The 14761-nt window shown below is 42.7% G+C and overlaps 1 protein-coding gene across 2 annotated transcripts in view; it reads right to left on the bottom strand.

The window, feature by feature from the left end:
- DAGLB (diacylglycerol lipase beta) overlaps positions 1-13495 on the bottom strand; it is a 39514-nt gene extending 26019 nt beyond the window's left edge. For both annotated transcript variants that reach the window (XM_087942164.1, XM_026687354.2), the window contains exons 1-10: positions 13293-13495; positions 11178-11302; positions 10349-10500; positions 9882-10056; positions 8759-9017; positions 7417-7539; positions 6430-6557; positions 4823-4949; positions 3566-3649; positions 2238-2315 (exon numbers count right to left, since the gene is read on the bottom strand). In XM_087942164.1, the coding sequence (XP_087798290.1) occupies positions 2238-2315; positions 3566-3649; positions 4823-4949; positions 6430-6557; positions 7417-7539; positions 8759-9017; positions 9882-10056; positions 10349-10500; positions 11178-11272 (1221 nt within the window). In that variant the 5' untranslated portion in view covers positions 11273-11302; positions 13293-13495. The remainder of the gene's footprint in view (positions 1-2237; positions 2316-3565; positions 3650-4822; positions 4950-6429; positions 6558-7416; positions 7540-8758; positions 9018-9881; positions 10057-10348; positions 10501-11177; positions 11303-13292) is intronic.
- Positions 13496-14761: the final 1266 nt, after the last annotated feature.

The raw sequence follows: 14761 nt of genomic DNA, 5'->3' as shown, positions 1-14761 counted from the left end.
CAGCTGACAGGGAATGGGAATGTGGCTCCGTTGGCTGTGGAGAAGGCTGGGGAAGGGCAATGTCCAGCTGGGCAGAGCAGGGGAGAGGTAGAACAAGAGAGACGGAATTCGGAGGAAGACCCAGACCCACCCCCTCTTCATCCTAGGGCACACAGGGAGGAACAGAGAAGAGAGCAAGGTGGGTTGCGTGGCTTATGGGGGAGGAAAGGGCCCCGATTCCCTTCATTAGCCACATCTGGGAAGACGGTAAGAAAGGCAGGCTGCGTGCAGCAGGCTGCTGGGAGCAAACGTGACTTTATGTTGTCGTGACGTATCTGTGTTCCTGGTGTCTTCCCGTGTGAGTTTTACTTTGCCTTCAAGTCTGAAATTCTTGCTCCTGCCCTGCCGAACTAATTACTTCAGTTTGGCTTGCTTGGACTTTAAGTTACAGTTTGTGTTGACCATGTTTTGGACTGAATTTCCTCCACTTAAAGACTGTTCCTGGCAAAGATTTTCTCCAGCCAGGTAACCTGGACATTGGGGGCAAAGTTGGAGATTATAAAGGGACTCTTATTGATTATCTGACTGTGTTGCCTTTGTGCCACGCCCCAGGTCATCACACTTCCCATCCCACAACTTACTAGAAGTACAGCCTACTACTAGTCCATTCATTATTACTCCACATTCTACTACTGAGTGGCGTTGATGTTACTACAGATAGCCCTCAACTTACAGTCGTTTGTGTAGTGACCAAACTTGCAACAACACTGAAAAAAGTGACCAACAACTGATCTTCACGCATGTGACAATTGCGGCATTTCCTGTCACATGATCCCTACAGTCACATGATCCGAATTCGGCTGCTTCCCAACGAGCGTGTATTTATGATGGCTGCAGCATCCCCAGATCATGGGATTGCTGTTTGCAAACTTCCCAGCCGGTTTCCAACAAACAAAGTCAATGGAGAAAGTCAGATTTGCTTAACGATGGCATGACTCACCTAACAACCTCAGCTTATTGGTGGTAAAAAAAAAATGTCTACAAATTCAGATGCAACTCACATCTTGTTTCCCAATTGTCATAAGTCAGGGACTATCCTATAGGCTCAACACAACAGGCCCTTCTCCAGGATGGCACCCAACCCCTGAAGCTATCTCATGAGGTTCCTCTCTCTCTCTCTCTCTGTAACCATATGGTTTAGCTACACTTAATTTTAGAATATAGAAAAATAGAGTTGGAAGGGACCTTGGAGGTCTTCTAGTCCAACCCCCTGCTTAGGCAGGAAACCCTACACCACTTCAGACAAATAGTTCTCCAATCTCTTCTTAAAAACTTCCAGTGTTGGAGCATTTACAACTTCTGGAGTCAAGCAGTTCCACTGGTTAATTGTTCTAACAGTCAGGAAATTTCTCCTTAGTTCTAGGTTGCATCTCTGCTTAGTTTTCATCTGTTGCTTCTTGTCCTGCTTTCCAGGTGCTTTGGAGAATAGCTTGACTCCCTCTTCTTTGGGGCAGCCCCTCAGATATTGGAAGACTGCTATCATGTCACCCCAGTCCTTCATTTCCATAAACGAGAAATACCTAATTTCTGCAACCGTTCTTCATATGTTTTAGCCTCCAGTCCCATAATCATCTTTGTTGCTCTTGTCTGTGTTCTCTTCTACACAGGAACACTGCAGCATGCCACTCTTCAACGAAGCATAACTGATAAGAGCTTTATCAAACCCTGTGGCTCAGTGATTTGCCCATATTAATATTCTGTGTCATTGATTTGCTCTTATAAAAATTACTGGTGGGCTTAAAGATTTCTGAGTCCAGGACCGTGGCATGGAAGAAATACATCAAAACAACAGCAGGCAACTAGCCAAAAATTTAATAAATAATATAATAATAATAAAATAAAATAATACAATGAAATAAATGAAATAAAAGATAAAAAAATAATAAAAGAAATATAAAAGAAAATATAAAAGAAATAAAAAAATAAGAAAAAAAATAAAATGAAATAAGAGATAAAATAAGATATAAAATAATAAATTAAATATAAAAGAAAATATAAAAGAAATAAAATAAAATAAGAAATAAAATAAAATACAAGAGATAAAATAAACTAAAATATAAAATAAATATAAAATAAATTAAATATAAAAGAAAATATAAAAGAAATAAAATAAAATAAGAAAAGAAATAAAATAAAATAATAAAAAAGGCCTTTCTGTGACGATCAAACCAGTAACAGTCCTAAAAGTATTTACCAACCTTATGGACCAGACCATTTTCTAGGACATCTTCAAGAGTTAAGCTTTCACAATCTGCTGAAAGGTCTGTTAGGACATCCTGAGTGAAGGGGAAAAAAATATAAAACAGGAAATGAATTTTCTTTAGGCTGTCAGAGGCATCAAGATTATTGTCGCAGTATTATTGTGGTTTGAAAAAATGATAAAAGCAACCTATTGATTTAAAGCCAGAAATATTTTTGTTGGCTATTTTACCGGATAAGTATAGTGAAGGGAAATACATATTTGATTTTACATGTATTAACTGCAGCCAGAATTGCATTTGCACAATATTGGAAAAGTGAAGAGATCCCTACAGATGAAAATATGATTTAAAAAAAAATCAGGATGTGCAGAAATGAATAGATTAACACTTATAATTAAGGAAAAAGGAACAAACTGAATACTTCTTGATATGGGATTTATTTTATCAATGGTTAGCTGACAAAAACAGAAGTTAGAAACATGGAAATATGAGAAAAAGGACCAATGAAACAAGGGAGGTTTGTTTAAATGGATAAGCAAATATGATGATAATGATCATGATTATAGAATTAATATCAATGTAGTGAACATTGTGGAAAACATTTTGATTATTATTTCCTAAAACTATTTGTTCCCAGGCGACACACTGTTTAATTGAAAATAGAATTTTTATATGTTATGAAATAAAAAACTTTATGCAGAAAAAAAAGATTATTGTCACAGCTGATAAGAGGGGCATATTCTGACCGACTAGGTTCACAAAGCAAATTTGAGCTAATCCAGTGGTGGCTAACCTTTTTGGGCTCCTGTGCCGAAAATTACCCAGAAGGCAATGCGCGCAATCTCCCCCGCTTACCAGCACTGCACATTCACGTGTCTCATAGCTGATTTTTGGCCCGTTTGAGGCCTTTTTCGGCCTCCCAGATGCTCGGGGGAAGCCTCTACAGCCTTGGGAGGCCGAAAAACAGGCCCGTTTCATCACTTCCGGTATTTCCAGAAATACAGGAAGTGGCGAAACGGGCCTGTTTTTCGGCCTCCCGAGACTGCAGAGGCTTCCCATGAGCCTCCAGGAGGGTGAAAACAGCGTCAAACAAGCCAAAAATCAGCTGGGAGACATTCGCATGTGCAGTGCAGGTAAGTTTGGCTGAGGCTCACATGCCCGCACAAATGGCTCTGCGTGCCACCTGTGGCACGCATGCCATAGGTTCGCCATCACGGAGCTAATCCCTTTTTGGGTTCTCGGTATATACTAGCCAAACTTGGAAAAAGATTCCATAAGCAAAAGCGTATTCCATCGTAGTACCACGTGAGCCACGTAGAGATTACCTCACACGATAAAGTTCCTCTCACAGCTACCACGATAGCTTCTTTTTGGTGATCCAGGGCCACGAAGAAAGGAATCTCAAAAATCTGAAAGCACAAGCAGCAGAAGAACAAGGGTTCTTTTAAGGTTGGCCTCTTTTGATTTTCCATCCAACACTGAAGAGGATCATCTGCCAACCGTTAACCCCGTCTAGGACAGAAGAGAATAGTTGTAGCTCAGGGTTGAATGGTGTGGTCCTTGCTGCTCTCTGAGCTTGGTTGTTTTCTTGCAGATATTTCATGACCCAACTAGGGAACGTCATCAGTGCTACAAGGGAGTGGGGGTTTTGGGGGGAGGAGGAGGAGGAGGAGAAAGAGAGAGAAACAAAGACTGTGGGGTCCTTAATGCTCTCTTGAGCTTGCAGACATTTCATGATCCAAAATAGGTAATATCATCAATGCTAGAAGCGAGTGAGATTTGCCTTCATGTTATATACTAGATTTAACTAATTTGATTTAATGAATTGCTTAAGCTCTCAACCAGCATGCCAAGATATGCCACCCTTCACATGGGCCAGTGTCCTTTTACAAAAACCACTCACAGCATTCACTGCCCCCTGATCTCGGGCAGCACCTTACAGATTCCATAGGGCCAGTTCAATCTTAAGCCACAAGAGCCCCAACTAAACCAGACCTCAACGGAAATCTCCAGTTCCAAAGGAGATCTTTGAAATGTTGAAGTCATGTCTTCTCCTCCCAACTATCACATTTAGCAGTGGGAACCTTCTAAGTCTTCGTTTTTCCAAAGCAGTTTTAGATCCAACTTGACCCCTGTTGAGTGGTGGGATTCAAAAAAATTTTTTTACTACCAATTCTGTGGGCGTGGCTTGGTGGGTGTAGTGTGGTGTGGCTTGGTGGGCGTGGCAGGGGAAGGTTACTGCAAACTCTCCATTCCCTCCCCACCCCACTAACCTGCTTTCCAGCTCCTTTCTCCTGTGCAGGGCAACCAAAGAAGACTCAGCCAATCAGCTGGGACTCGGGAGGCGGAGAATAGATGGGGGCGGGGCCAGCCAGAGGTGGGATTGGCCAGTTCTCCGAACTACTTAAAATTTCCACTACCGGTTCTCCAAAACCGGTCAGAACCTGCTGAATACCCACCTCTGCCCCTCTTATAAAATCTCATACAGGTGTCCTTCATGGCCAGGCCACCCTAAATGGAAAAATCTTTCCCAAGAACTAAACTTTGAAAGGTAGACTCAGAGATGTCTTCAAACAGCTTACTTTATTGTGAAAGCTGATGTGGATGAAATCTCTGTTTTGCAGTCCCGTGATCTGCAGGATGGAACCAAAGTGCATGTTAAGGTAATCGCTCCCGATGATTTCCGTCTGCGCCGCACTGTTTCTGCAACTAAGAAATCCAGAAAGAAAGAAAACGAAAAAAAGAGTTGAGAATGGCTAGATTTCTATTATTGTTGAAATATACAGTATTTATCAGGATTCAATTAGAGGGGAGGACACAATCCATGGGTGTGTTTGTTCTTTTGTTTTCATACACATTTTTATTTTGCTTTGTCTTGTTTAGCTTAGTTTTGTAATTGTTCCCTTTCTTTCTTTTTGTTTATCTTGGAGTTTGCATTTTAACTTTGGAAATAAAACAAAAAAACACATTTTAAAAAGAGAGAACAGTTACATCCCTACTTCTTCTTTTACTTATCTTGGAGTTTGCATTTTAACTTTGGAAATAAAACAAAAAAACATATTTTAAAAAGAGAAAACAGTTACATCCCTTCTTTTTTTTAACTTATCTTGAAGTTTGTATTTTAACTTTGGACATAAAACTAAAACTATTAAAAAAGAAAAAGAGAACTGTTATATTTTTCCATGCCACATTTTTAGAATACAGATTCCATTACAAACTTTAAAAGCTATACAAATTCAGTGCATCAGACTTGCATTCAAGCACGTAAGTCTTATAATGAGGCCGGTAGAAGCGTATTAAATATACTAAATTATAGCAGTTAGTCAAGGATTACCTGGAGACCAGGTGATTTCAGCTCAGACTCCTGGTTTTCATGTTATGCTCATGTTCTGTTCTAATATTGTCTAGATATATTGAATTATTCCAATATTTTTCTTTTGATCATTTCTACTTTCCTTCTTTTTTTTCCATGTCTGGTTTTATATTGTTTTTTTTTTTTCATTTTCTAAGATGCTATCTATACTATAGTATAAATATAGATTTAGGTTAGTATACCAACCTAAATCTACACAAACATGCAATTTTTATTGTATAGTAATGCTATAATCATTCTTTATAAAAAAAGTAATATGATATTGGAAATGTTATAGCTGTTTCTATGGAGATTCTCAGTCATCCAAGTCATGGTTGTCCCAAAGGTGCTTTTTTCAAAAGCCAACTGGACTTTCTGGTTTTTCTTTGAAGACTTTTCGCTTCTCATCCAAGAATCTTCAATCAGAACTGAAGAAGCCTCTTGGATGAGAAGTAAAACGTCTTCAAGGGGAAAACCAAGAAAGTCCAGTTGCCTCCTGAAAAAAGCACCTTTGGGATTATAACAGAGCAAGAAGGTCACTTGTGCTAAGCAGCACAGAAGGATAATTTCAAGGTTTTAAAACTATAGAACAAGCTGGTTTTAAGAAACGACTTGAAATTAAATTTTTGAAAACATTACCATTATTTAAAAATTAAAATAAATTTTTGAAACATTAGAAAAGGTAATTTAAAATTAAGGATTCTGTGATCAAACATTACCTTTCGCACACATTCCCAGTTGTACAATTCTCCAACGCATTTACTCTATGTTTATGTCACATGCAACCTTGTCAAATTTCCACACATTCTGCTTTTTAAAAAGGTGAAGTCAACCTACCAGAAGCCTCTCAGTTTACAGAGACCAGTGAAAGGGTTCATCAGGACATAGTAGGGCCAGCCGTACGCAGCCACTGCAAACTTCATATAATGAGCCGCATTCTCTAATTCAACCTCCAAATCGTTTCCCTGTGAAAAAGACAATTTTTACAACTTTTTTGTGGAGTCATTAAACAAACGCTGCAGTCGTTAAGTGAATGAGACAGTGGTGGGATTCAAATTTTTTTTTACTACCGGTTCTGTGGGCGTGGGGTGGCTTGGTGGGCGTGGCAGGGGAAGGATACTGCAAAAATAACAAGAGATAAAATAATAAAAGAAAATCTAATAAAATAAAATAAAATAATCTAAAAGAAGATCTAAAATAAAATGAATAAAATAATAAAATAAAATGAATAAAATAATAAAAAATGAATAAAATAATAAAATGAAATAAATGAAATAATAATAAAATAAAAAATAGAAAAACTGTTGGAACTTCAAAACTGGGTCCTAAGTAGGTCAAAAAGAGATCTCTCATAATTTCAAAGGGTCGCCAAGTCACCAGTCATAACTCGAGGACTACTTGGGCTTCAGTCACGCTCAGGCGGCGCGTGCAGCTACAAAACGGCACCGGAGCCAACCTGCCTTGTAACGGGTACGAGACAGAGGTGGTATTCAGCCGGTTCTGACCGGTTCTGGAGAACCGGTAGCAGAAATCTTGAGTAGTTTGGAGAACTAGAAATCCTACCTCTGACTGGCCCCGCCCCCTCTATTCTCCGCCTCCCGAGTCCTAGCTGATTCGCTGGGTCTTCTTTGGTTGCCCTGCACAGGAGAACGGAGCTGGAAAGCAGGTTAGTGGGGTGGGGGAGGGAAGGGGGATTTTGCAGTATCCTTCCCCTGCCACATCCACCAAGCCACGCCCACCAAGCCACACCACGCCCACCAAGTCACGCCCACAGAACCGGTAGTAAAAAAAATTTGAATCCCACCACTGGTGCGAGAGGCTTACTGCAGGAGGCGACGGGGGCTGAATTAAAACTTCGTCGGGGTCTTTTGAATTTTCGACCTTATCTTGCTGCTGGTGGAGGAGAGTCAGGCCTGCTGCTATGTCGCTCGGCACTAAGTCGGTGTCCTGCAAAGAGAGAGAGAGAGAGAGAGAGAGAGAGGCAGAGAGGACAAATCCTTCTGGATTTATCCGGAAGACCAGAAAGTCAAGCGGAAAAAGTCAGGGGGTTTGCATAGTTGTGGCCTCCCTGATGCTCAAAAATGCTCAGGGCTAAACATTCTGCCTTTCTTCTTTGCTTTGCCTTGCTTATTTTTACGATTTGATTTCTTTTTCCCGCTAGGCAAATTTTAATTTGCCACAGAGTATTTTTCCAGTGCTGGATTTGTTGTGGTTTGCCGGCAGCAGGTGTGGACGGTTGAGGTCTCGGAGAGCGAGGACTCAGATGAGGGACCTGCGTGGGATGCAGGGATGGGGCCAGGACCATCAGGGAGTAGAGTGCTGCCTTCGGAGATTGTGGAGGCTGGCAGCAGTGAGGAAGAGTTCCCCGAGGAGCCTGTGCCCAGTGTACATGCACGCAGGGCTGCTCGAAGGAAAGAGCAGCTGCAGCAGCACGGGCGACTCGGGAGTAAGGCTGCAAGGGAATGGCCCCTCCCTTAAGAGATAAAAACCAGCTGAGAAACCGGAATCCTTTGCAGGAAGCAAATAAATTTTTGCACTCAAGCCTTGTGGATGTTCGGAGTATCTTGGTTGGTGTTTGGAGACTCTTTATGTTTGAAATATTTCTTGGCAACTTTATCTAGTGTTCTTGGCAAGGCACGTTCTTATCAGAGAATGATACTATTAATCTTCTCATTGTTCCTATCACCCATCACCTCCCACTTGTGACTGTAACTTTGCGCATGTATCCTTACAATTTATATTGACTGTTTCCTAGTATGATTTGATTGCTTATTTGTTCCCTATGACTATCATTAAGCGTTGTACCTGATGATTCTTGACTCTTGATGAATGTATCTTTTCTTTTTATGTTACACTGAGAGCATTTGCACCAAAGACAAATTCCTTGTTTGTCCAATCACACTTGGCCAATAAACTATTCTATTCTATTCTATTCTATTCTATTCTATTCTAATTCTATTCTAATTCTACTCTACTCTATATTCCATTCTATATTCCATTCTATATTCCATTCTATATTCCATTCTATATTCTATTCTATTCTATTCTATTCTATTCTATTCTATTCTATTCTATTCTATTCTACTCTACTCTACTCTACTCTACTCTACTCTATATTCCATTCTATATTCTATATTCTATAGAATATTCTATATTCTCCTCTTACCGAGAAGTAGGAACGGAAAAGCTCGGCGATGCTCGTAAAAGCCACGCGGTGATCGTCGTTTTGCACAATGCAACAACACAACAACCGGATTCTCTTCTCCCAGACGCGTGTGGCTCTCTTCTTGATGTTGCAGAACAGCTGCTCGGACTGGCTGCTCTCCAGGTTGCGACTGGCGTAGTCAGCCAGGTAGACCGTCTTCCTCCCAAGAGGGTCAAAGAAAATGAAAACAGCCACCAGCGTGAAGACCATTATCACCCAGCTGAGGTGAAGAACAGAGGAGAAATGCCATAAAAACCTAGGACAGTGGTGGCTAACCTTTTTTGGGCTCCTGGGTCAAAAAATTGCGCGTGCCCTAGCACACACGCACTCGCGTGCCAGCACCCAGAATGCAATGGACACCCCCCTTCCCATGCCCCCTGCGTATGCACCTGCAATCGCCCCCACCGCCACCCCCTTACCCGCACTGCGCCTCACAGCTGATTTTTTTTCGGTCGGTTTGAGGCCTTTTTCGGCCTCCCAGAGGCTCGCAAAAAGCCTCCGCAAGGCTTTTCAGGCCAAATTATAGGCCTGTATTGTCACTTCCGGTATTACAGGAAAAGGCCTCAAACCAACCGCAACAAATCCGTTGTGAGGCGCACGCGCATGCGCAGTGAGGTTAAGTTTGCCTGCAGCTTGCGTGCCAGCACAAATGGCTCTGTGTGCCGCTTGTGGCCCGCGTGCCATAGGTTCGCCATCACGGACCTAGGAGGCCTCACGGCCTGGAACTCTTGCAGCTCTTAAAGCTTTCCGCCAATGCTCTCTTGCCAAAACATGGCGGCACTTGAAGTAGGAACTCAAGGCCTCATACTCTACGGTGGATGTCTATGGGGTATGTCTAGTGTAATGAAAAGGAGGACTAGGGGTGACGTGGTGGCACCGTTCCAATATCTGAGGGGCTGCCACAAAGAAAGGGGAGTCAAGCTATTCTCCAAAGCACCTGAGGGCAGGACAAGGAGCGATGGATGAAAACTAAACAAGGAGAGAAGCAACCTAGGACTAAGGAGAAATTTCCTGAAATTTAGGATACCATATCCAGACCACCACCACCCCCATCTAATAGCACAACGCGGAACAGCCTCCTCACCTGACAATAACAGTCCCAAAAATGGCATCGATCATAGCTCTTTCACAGTTTACTTGCTTGTCGGCTATCCACACAGTTCCAACCACAACCCAGACCAGCTCTGGGATGTAAAGAGCCAGACGGATGTATAGGAGTTTCGGAAGAGATTTTCGTGGCCCGGGGTTAGCAATGGTTCCTAGAGAAAAAAAAAGTCATTCAACTTACAGACTAGAAAAAAGTAACTTTGTCATTTGTATCCTAACGATTTATATTGACTGTTCCCTCGTATGATTTGATTGCTTATTGTATCCTATGACTATGATTGAGTGTTGCACCTGATGACTCTTGACAAATATATCTTTTCTTTGATGTACAGAGAGCTTATGCACCAAAGACAAATTCCTTGTGTGTCCAATCACACTTGGCCAATAAAGGAATCACAATGGATTTTTTTTAAAATCCATAAGCTAATGAAGTAGACAAACTACCTTGCATGCTGGTGTATGTGATGGATGACAAAGCAGCTATGATGAACGCCAAGAGGATAAGGAGGATGAGAAGGTAGTTATTCAGCAGGCCTCCTCCGCTGCAGTTGAATTGCCCTTTGTGTATGGAATACAAAACCAAAATTCCGATCCACCTGAGGAAAGAAAGAAAGAAAAAGAAAGAAAGAAGGAAGGAAGGAAGGAAGGAGAGAGAAAGGAGAAAGGAAGAAAGAAAAAGGAAGGAAGGAAATAGAAAGAAATAGAAAGAAGGAAGAAAAAGAAAAAAGGAAAGGAGAAAGAAAGAAAAGAAAGGACTTTATCACCCCGAACATTCTCAGCAGAAGTCTTGTCTTCTTAGAAGATGAAGCTACTTTCAACCTAGTTCAACCTAGCGTAGATCCACAAAGGGTTTCACAAAAGCACAATGACTCCTAAGGCCTCCATTGTTGAGGTCTCCACTGTAAGCAGCCACAAAAACAGTCCAAGAAATGAGATCCATCCTGAAAGTGGTTGAGCAAGTCACTCTCCTTTCTATTATGCATAGAGTCTTGGCCAAGTCTGAAGACTGCAATTCAGCGTCCTAAATTCTGGAAGACTACCACTAGGCACACTGGCGACAGTGTTAGGTCATTCTGGATTGTGGCTGGAAATTCTCCCCCTTTTTTTGTTTTCCAGGGAAACATTTAAGGTGGGTATGAAAAAGAGGGGAGAAAAGGCCAACGTTCAACCCCAATTAGGTGCCCATCACAAGATGGATCTCTTTCCAAATTGGAGACTCGAACATCTACGGGAACTGAGCTGCTATGTCTACCTCTGAGAGCAGACATCTTACCACGTCACTCTGATGAACAATTCAAAGGCTCCAGGGAAGACAAAGTCATCACTGCCGATAGCCCAACGCCGGCCAAATAACATCAATCCAGGCATAGTAGAAATCGGGCTGCAATTCTTCTACCGCTGTAGGAGAATAAGGAGACCCAACACCCGGTTATCTCTTTCTCGCCTGTCTCTCCCATGGAAAACAACTTGGGAGCTTATTTACCTAAAAATATTTTTGTGTGTTTATCTCCATAAGTTTTACAGAAGAAATTAAGGATTCCCAAAACAACCACAACAACTAGAAAAGGAAACACATGGTACTCAACTGCTTTGAACCTCATCAAATTTGAGGTGAAAATTTTGTCCTGGAACTCATTGTTTGTTTGGTACTCAACGCACAAGCTAGAACTTGTCGATGTTGGCTGCCTTGTGACTCACTATATTGTTTCTTATGGGAAAATGCTGTTTGGTACTCATCACACCTCCAGGGACCAATGAATGATGGGTACAGAGGTACCACTACAGAGGGAAAAAACCAACAAAAAAACAGCTATCCAAGTTAACAGAAAATTAGATTTGCTTGTAGAAGCTAGAATTAGAAGTTGGGGGTGACTTCTAAGTCCAACCTTCTCTGTGCTAGAAACTCTACAACAAGGGTCTTCAAACTTGGCAAGTTTAAGACTTATGGACTTCAACTCCCAGAGTTCCTGAGCTAACATGACTGGAGGAGGAATTCTGGAATTCCACAAGTCTTAAAGCTGTCAAGTTTGAAGACCCCTGCTGTAGAACTTCTCTAGCAGGTGCCAACCAAGCTTCAAATGATGAAGGATATCTACTATTGTTCTAGACACATCATCTCAGACACAGTTAGCTTGAACTTTTAAACATGCTTGGGCCTTCTCGACCTCCTTCCTGCTCTTCAAGACTAGATGTCCTTCCAAACTTCTTGAGGACACCATGGGCATCAACCAACGAGACTTCCATCTCCTCCTTTCAGCTCGATTGGTTGCACCTTCAAAAGAAGCTTTGGTGAAGTTGTAGACAGAGGTTTAAGGGATCTCTTCTGTTTCTCATGGACACACACATATCTTCTCAAAAATGTTTTGGTGGCACCATAAAAAAGCTGAATATTTATCAGGGCATAACATCAGTTGTCTCCTGCGAGTCCCTTGGACTGCAAGGCGATCCAATCGGTCAGTCCTAGAGGAGATCAACCCCGGCTGCTCTGTAGAAGGCCAGATCCTGAAGATGAAACTCAAAGACTCTGGCCACCTCATGAGAAGGAAGGACTCCCTGGAGAACAGCCCAATGCTGGGAACAATGGAGGGCAAAAGAAGAAGAAGGGGACAGCAGAGAAGGAGGGGGCTGGATGGAGTCCCTGAAGCAGTCGGCGTGAGCTTAAATGGACTCCAGAGGATGGTAGAGGACAGGAAGGCCTGGAGGAATGTTGTCCATGGGGGTCACGATGGGTTGGACACGACTTCGCAACTAACAACAACATCTGTTGGACAGTTGAAGGAGACAGGGCCAAGAGAGGACAGCTTGGTGCCTTCTAAATGTTTTGGACAAAACCCACAGGTCTTTATCCCCACCTAAGCTGGCCAATAGGAGCAAAACATGTAAACACTAATTTACCTGCTACTAATTTATGGGGGATGCATCACTCACTGTCAGGCATGCTGTGTGATGTCACCATGATGCCCACAGAACTTCCCATCACCAATGAAGGTGGGTCACGGGTTTAAAGCTGCTTTAAAACAGCCTTTTGGGGCAAACTTCTGCTTTTTGTCCTCTTTGCAAATTCGTCCTTAGAAGAACAAACTGTCCCCCTTCTTTAACATGGGGACGCTCCCAGAAGCCCCTTCCAAGCTGTTCCCCTACCTTTGCAAGCTTTCCCTTCTCCCCCCCACCCCAAGACCCATCTCCCCCACCTCCTCCCACTCCCCTATACCTGCCCCCCCGGCCTCTACCCCGTGCCAATCTCCCCCCCTGGCAACCCAGAGCTTCGCCCACCCAGGCAGGTCCTTCTCCCCCAGTCTAGGCCCTTGCAAAAACCAAGGACCCTTCCCCAATTCATCGGACCTCCCTATTTCCAGCCCACCCACCCAGTCCCGAGCTTGCAACCCACCTGCCCGGCTTTGCACCCTCCGCGCTTCGCTTGCAAAAGCAGACGCGCCTCGCGCCCCGCGGAGTCAGAACGCCGTGACGTCACTCCAGGATCCCCGGGCCGACTGTTTTTTTTCTCTCTCTCACCCTGTTTTGGTGGCCTCGTTCCCGAAGCGGCGCATGCGTAGAGCTCTCCTTTGACCTCTCGGCACCCTGGGTTGGAAGGAAGGCGCATGCGCAGAACGCAGGAAGGCCAAGCCTTTGGAGTCGAAGAGGTAAGTATCACTCAAAGGGAGTTTCAGGCACGCTAACAGTTTCGGTTTCGTTCGGCTATGCTTTGAGGCGCCGGCCGGCTGGGGCTGGGACTCCCCCGCGTTAGGAATACAAGGAGTTGGGAGGGCAGGCTGGGCAGCCTCCTTTTTGCAAAAAGGTGTTTGGACTACAATCCCCATCCGTTCCGGGAAAGGGCAATGCTGAACTGCCCCTCTGTTAAGGTGAGGGGTGGACTCGGTTCCCAGGGAATTGCATTGAGAACCCTGCAGTGTAGGGGGAGTAGCGCTTGATGTGATCCTCTTGGGAACAAAAAGATGCTCTTTAACATGCATCCCAAACTTATGCATGATGACGCTCCTAATTTTAACAGAGCGCCCCCAACGGTAGAGAAGAGTAAGGCATTGGAATTAAAATGAGGACGGTGTTTTGTTAGCTTGGGGTGAGGACTTTGTTAAGGGGTGAGGACTTCCAACTCCCAGAATCCCCAACTGAAGAAGAGTTCAAGAGTTTGAAGTCTAAACTTAACTTTGCAAAGTTTTGGAGGAGGGGTTGGATGATAGGGCATAAGGATTTCCTGGCCAAAACTCCCCATGGAGGGCAGTTATTCCTGTCATTTGGCCAAATATTTTCACTTGTGTAGTTTATCCAAGGGGGAACTCAAGTTTTTCTTAGTTGTGGGGGGGAAATGTGGCTCGAATATAACCCTTCAGAAGGGGGGGGGGGTGTGAATGGAAATTTAAAAAGTATAATAGCGTTATTCATGTTTACAATTGGAAATAAAATGGGAAATATAAAATTGTTATATATGTGTTTTTGGAATAAATATAAGATTTATTATGTAATAGGGAAAGAATACTATGTGGAACCCGATTGGAGGGGGAAAAGAAATATATGCATATATAATAAATAGAAGATCCTTGTTGTTAATATATAGATATAGCAACTAAAATGGCTTTTTGGACACTAGGTGTTTTTTTTTAAAAAAAATTGTTATATATTAGGTTTAAGGGAATAAAATGGGGAGAACATATAAAATAAAAATAGGTGGCAACATTGAATTGACAATGAAAGGGGATATTGGACAATATATTTTAGGATGATTTTTTTTTTTTCTGGAAATGATGAATGAAATAACATGAAGTGACAAAACGTATTAAAAGAAAAATGGTAGTATGGTATGAAAGTAGATAAAGCTGAAATGTATGATTGTGTATGTAT

This window comes from Notechis scutatus, chromosome 12, assembly GCF_049901735.1.
Source record: "Notechis scutatus isolate UNSWTSFEM ecotype Mainland chromosome 12, rNotScu1.2, whole genome shotgun sequence".
Lineage (NCBI taxonomy): Eukaryota > Metazoa > Chordata > Lepidosauria > Squamata > Elapidae > Notechis > Notechis scutatus.
Note: the sequence above shows the minus strand (reverse complement) of the source record. Positions and strands in the feature narration are given on the sequence as shown.